Source organism: Macrobrachium nipponense, chromosome 44 (genome assembly GCF_015104395.2).
Source record: "Macrobrachium nipponense isolate FS-2020 chromosome 44, ASM1510439v2, whole genome shotgun sequence".
Lineage (NCBI taxonomy): Eukaryota > Metazoa > Arthropoda > Malacostraca > Decapoda > Palaemonidae > Macrobrachium > Macrobrachium nipponense.
The window spans coordinates 6225355-6231354 of NC_087221.1; the positions used below are offsets into that span (position 1 = coordinate 6225355).

The window sequence follows — 6000 nt, forward strand, 5'->3', positions numbered from 1 at the left end:
GTCAAAGAAATTGTGAGCAATGGCATCTGTAGAGATTCCATGAGTCGCAGAAAGGAAGTTGGCTATCAACCGCCTTTCAGTGTGAGCATAAACCTCATGTAATGTACCTGTTCGAGTTTCTCTTCTTAACATTAGCTTGCTTTTACATATGTTTATCTTTGTTTCGGCAAGAATTTCATCATGTCAATGAGGAAAAGACAAGCAAAACATCTCGCTAACATACAGACAAAGAAAAGTAGCTCTAATGTGATGGAGGGGATGTGGATGATGAATAATTGTACACTTTATTTACTTGTTATATATACTTGCATGTATATCAGAATGGTTAACAAATCAATTTAAATGCATATGCGTTTTATTTTCTTAACTCTTTCACTGCTGTGGCGACAAAATTTGACCACAGGGTTCCCTGCCACGGGCAATAAAAGTGGACAAACAATAGGGAGAATGGTAATACATTACAAATAAATGCGCAGGACACAATATTGTGACATCGTTTCTTGAGATATCGGGAAGATACGGTCCAATACTCAGCCTTTACTTCCTTTTATTGTAACCATTAGCTATTAGGGGGTGATATGATATATAAAACGGGTGTCGATATTGCAATTTTCATAAATTTGATACACAATCGGTCAATAGAGGTGATTTTTCCCCGAATTTAGGTTAAATTTGGCCTTTGATTTGACCTTGACATTGACCCTGTATCTCCCCATCCTGGAAAACCCATAAAAAGTTATTACACGACCTTTTATGTCATCGAGATGAAAAGTTTAAAATTGGTCGAAATTCAAGATAGCCGAGGCCGCCATCTTGAATTCTGAAAAATGCTGAATGTTGCGCAAGTAGCAACCAAGCTAATTTTGCTCTCCTAACCATATAAAATACATTTCCATAAAAAGAAGTTTACAGTAATTAACATTGCAGGGTCAACATCATGGCAACTGGGCTATGAGTAAGAGCTGAGGCTCCCCTTCAGCTGTACTCAATGGTGGGAGCTGAGAGAGACAGTTTTGCCAGTTGGTTGTGGTCCTTTTTTTTTTTTCTGAGCCCAACAGCGAAGTGTTAGTATGCTGGCTATGCCGAGGGCCTACAGATTTTGTGGCCCCTTTTCAACCAGTGAATCTGACCTGTAGTTGGCTGCTGAGTTGGGGAAGACTTTGCTGGAGTGCAATCAGGAACTGGAGTTGAGCCTCAAGCATCAACAGGCTGTTATCGAGGATCAACTTCAAGAAATTGAGTACTTGAACAGACAGTGCCATTGAGGGAGGTCAACAATTCCAGCCTATGCATCTACAAGCAGCTGGAAATACTGATTCAGGAATTAGAAAAGAACAAGCAGAGGCGAGGCGCTCTGCAGAAGGAGCTGCGGACAAGAGGAAAGTAAACAATTTAGCAGTATCGTTGTAATATTATGATTAAGGAATTTTAGCTTAGGTTCTTAGGTGGTCAGGGTAATATTAAGTAGGGCTTAGTTCAGTTTTAATAGATTAGGTCAAGGAAAATCAGTTTTATTTAAAAATCCTTTCAAATCTGTTCCCATTAGTATCCTGCTCCATTTGTGTAACTTGAAAAGCCCCCACAAGGTCTTCTGTCGGTAGTTAACAACATTGTTTCAAAGTTAACGACAGTTCCAGCTCGTGTTGTAATCAAAATCCCTATGTAAAGACTTTCTGGTTTGTATGTTAGGAAAAATACAAATTACTTTCAAATTTGCATTATCAAATAAATCACTTGGTCCATTAGCCTGTGATGCTTATATGAACCTGAATTAAATTTTATTATGCTTCAGTTCTGGCATTATTGTATGTTTCCTAACTCTGTGTTGCATTCTTTGATTTCAGATTCTCCCTCAGAAAAACCTTTCGTCAGTTTTGAGTATCAAGATTTTGGGAATGCTTGTGTTTAGTGGTACTACATACTGGTAACGTTACCAATAGCTCTTAAAGTGTAAGAGACAACAGTGAATTATTGTACTCTTACTTTAAAGATAAACTTAAAGCCTGTTCAGAATATTAGATTCATACATCAACAGTGAAATCTGGTTGTAGTTCAAGATACTACTGTAATTAGTTTATAACATTTATTGGATAATCATTTGTAAACAATTTTGTGTTGAGGTCTGTCAATTGAACACATTCCCATTACAGAACAGTGTTATGTGTCATTGTTGCATGTTTTTATGTATTTACTGAAAATATAGAGGTTGATTTATGAAACTCCTAAGGAAATCTTAAATAATGCTACTCAGAAAGAAATGACTATCTTATTCTGGATAGTGTAGTGTGACAATGCGGCACATGTGCTGCAAGTGAGTGCTGGTGCTTTGCAAAGCAAGTAGCATGCACTAGGTTGAAGGATATGAAGTGCAGAGCTTGGATTTCAACCTGTAGCATATTGGGGAAAAGATGTGAACATTGAAGGACAAAAAGATAAAATGAATCCAGAACATTCATGAGAATGGCCTTTGAGTGTTCTTTGAAACGTGATGAAAATTTATTTAAAAGAAATTCAGTACTGATTAAAATAGATTCACCAATTGGATCATATTGAGAAGAAAATTTTTTGAATGTTGGACACATGACAAGAATGAATCCAGAACATTCTTTAGAATTTCCTTTGAAAAATGAAACTGAAGTGCATTATCACATCTTCCATAAATGAAGAAAACGGCAACATGGCTACTTTTAATGAAACCAGTAGTGGTGATTTTTTGTCTCTGGAACCATTTATGGACATCAAAATAGAACCTGAGGTATTCTGTGATCCTAATGAAGATGGTGAGTATTCATATGAAATGAATTCAGTAGTGAATGAAAAAGAATCACTAACTTGCAAAGAGGAAGTCTGCAAACAAAAAAGAAGGAATAGTCACAATGGAGAGAAGCCTTGCAGATCCACTGATTGTGAGAAAGCATTTTACAAGAAAATTAATCTTACAAGTCATATCACAAATCGTACCAGAGATGAAACATTCATATGCAATGATTGTGGAGAATCATTTTCTAGTAAAATTACCCTTACAAAACATATGAGAATTCATACTGGAGAGAAGCCATTCACGTGCAAAGAATGTAAGAAGGCATTTTCCCAGAAATCATCTCTTGCACATCATATGAGAAGGCATACTGGAGAGAAGCCATTCATATGCGATGAATGTGGGAAAGCATTTTCGTGGAAACCAAGTCTTACAGTTCATATGAGAAAGCATACTGGAGAGAAGCCGTTCACATGCAAGGAATGTAGGAAAGCATTTATCCAGAAATCGGCTCTTATACGTCATACGAGAATGCATACTGGAGAGAAGCCATTCATGTGCAATGCATGTGGGAAAGCATTTCCCAGGAAACAACATCTTACAGAGCATATGCGAATGCATACTGGAGAGAAGCCATTCATCTGCAAGGAATGTGGGAAAGCATATTCCTGGAAACCAGATCTTACACGTCATACGAGAATTCATACTGGAGACAAGCCATTCACGTGTAAGGAATGTGGGAAAGCTTTTTCCAAGAAACCAAATCTTACAGTTCACATGAGAACGCATACTGGAGAGAAGCCATTCAAGTGCAAGGAGTGTGGGAAATCATTTCCCGTGAAACCAGAACTTACACGTCACATGAGAATTCATACTGGAGAAAAGCCATTCATATGTAAGGAATGTGAGAAGGCATTTTCCATGAGTCATCATCTTACACGGCATATGAGAATTCATACCAAGACCTAAAGAATGACCTAAAAAGCACGTGGGAACTGAAGGAAATGGAAATAATACCTGAGGTGGTAGGGGCAACAGGACTTGTACAGAAAAACCTGAGAAAATATCTTCAGGCAATACAAAGTTGCCCAAGTATAAATGAGGTGCAGATTGCTGCCCTCAAAGGAATGGTAAACACCCTGAAAAGAGCCCTTGGATATAAGGTTAGTGGAATATTGAGGTGCAACCATAGACCCCAGGCTGGGGGCCCATTGCACCCCTGATTTAAATTGAAAATTAAAAATAAGTCGGAAAGAAGCCATTCATTTGCAAAAATGTGGGAAACCATATTCCAGGAAACATCTTATGGTTCATGAGAATTCATGCAGGAAAGTAGCCAATTAAAGTAAACCCTCAATTATGTAATGTAATAGTAGACCTAAGGCTCTTGTGGAGATAAAAAATTTGTGGAAAAGTAATGCTTTGCTAGGCCGCTAGGACTGTCTACGCAATTACCTGTTTCTCATCAGGTGGCGTTGGATTGTGTACATTCTTTCTTCATGCCGTGTCCTTATACATTCAGTGTGAATCGGCATTTAGTAATAATTTTGATGATTTCTGACTCATCTCCTTTACAGTATTATGCCTGCTTTCTGTTTTTGCATTATGTCATCTACAACAAGCATAGATGAAAGCTTTAAGCTATATAGGAAAGAGTTTTGTAAACCAAATGGTTTGATGTGCATGACCATGTAGCCTTTGTTAGCCTAGCTGTTGAGGCACAAGTGTGGTTTTCTGTATGTGGAGATGTTGAGTTGGCTGATGAGAGGATGAAAATTTTGTGAAGTAATGAAGATGCTAGTTTATTTAGACAATTCATTAGGGCATACCATAAGCTTACCCAGTCTTTTACTTTTGTCGTCTGGTGTAGCTTCTCATCCATCATTAGCCTACCTGGTAGCCTGGATTAATTCTTCTCTCACTCTTTCTACTGTGCCTTTTGCTGTCTGTAGCCAGCCCTCTGGGTCTGTTGGTCTTCTGTTGTCTTCTCCTCAGACAGAGACCATGACGTCTTGAGCCAAGGTCTACTATGCCCTTCACCACCACCTCTGGCGTGATAGGTACGTGTGTGAACTGTAGAGTTATTTAGGGATACAGACATTTATGTTTGCCCCGGCAGGTCTGAGCTCGGCATCAGTTCTGTTATTGTTTTCACACCTGGTATTGTCCTCCAAGCGGGATGACCTTCCCCTGCTCTTATTTAGTTTTCCCTGTTTTGCCTCGGATTTGTCACCTTATGACAATTATCCCTTCTTGTAATAGGGGGCTCTTCCTCTTCCGCTGCTTAAATTTCTAAGGTGAGTTAGCCTGGTGATGAAACAGCTCCTCCTGGTTATTGCCTCTGTAAGTGTTGTGCAGACGGCACCGACTGTCGTCACACACCAACTCCAACTCCCAACTGTTGTTTGGTATTGAGTGGTCATGAAGAATTCTGAAAATAATGTGAACATTACAATGCCATCTACTGGGAAACAAATGATTACAGAGGTGGTCCTAACTGGTTAACCAAGCTTAATTTTCTTTCTATTTTATATGCCAATCGCACCTTGTTGTGCAAAGATATTAGCTAACTTTAACAGAATTAAGTATCCAAAGAAGTAATTGTATTATGAAAATTATCATTTTGTTCTATATTTTTTTTTTTACCTGTTTTGTGACTACGGTACTATACAGTATATGCTTATAAACAATACAGAATACACTACAATAATGTACACAATGAAAACCAAACTGCACAATAGCACTATTAACTGAATAAGTGTATACAAAAATTATCAATGAAATATTTCTCTCTCTCTCTCTCTCTCTCTCTCTCTCTCTCTCTCTCTCTCTCTCTCTCTCTCTCCTCTCTCTCCTCTCTCTCTTCCCCCCCCCCCCCCCTCCCCCCCCCCCCCCCCCCCCTCTCTCTCCTCTCTCTCGATAAGTGCAAATGCACAGCATCATGATGCATACATGTATAGGTATATATGCACATGTATACTCCTATGTATGTCAAATCATGCTTATTTTGATATTGACAGTAGCTGCTTTATTGTAATGCATTTTGTTGCTTCCGCACTAAAAATGTAATAAACATTTAATTCAAATCTTGTTAAAGAGGTATTACAGCATTATTGTTGTTTGGTGTGGCATAAAAAATTTACCCCTTCCAAAACATCTTGAGCTACTAGAGCTTAGGCTATCATATATTACTGGTTGACTTTTAAATATGTATTGCACCTTATTTACTGAAAATACTGATT

General features: G+C 38.3%; 1 protein-coding gene across 4 annotated transcripts in view; it reads left to right on the forward strand.

The window, feature by feature from the left end:
- The window catches only part of LOC135204011 (gastrula zinc finger protein XlCGF8.2DB-like), a 62593-nt gene extending 56993 nt beyond the window's left edge, over positions 1–5600 (forward strand). For all 4 annotated transcript variants that reach the window (XM_064233935.1, XM_064233938.1, XM_064233936.1 and 1 more), the window contains one exon: positions 1845–5600. In XM_064233935.1, the coding sequence (XP_064090005.1) occupies positions 2627–3727 (1101 nt within the window). In that variant the 5' untranslated portion in view covers positions 1845–2626 and the 3' untranslated portion in view covers positions 3728–5600. The remainder of the gene's footprint in view (positions 1–1844) is intronic.
- The last annotated feature ends 400 nt before the right edge of the window (positions 5601–6000 follow it).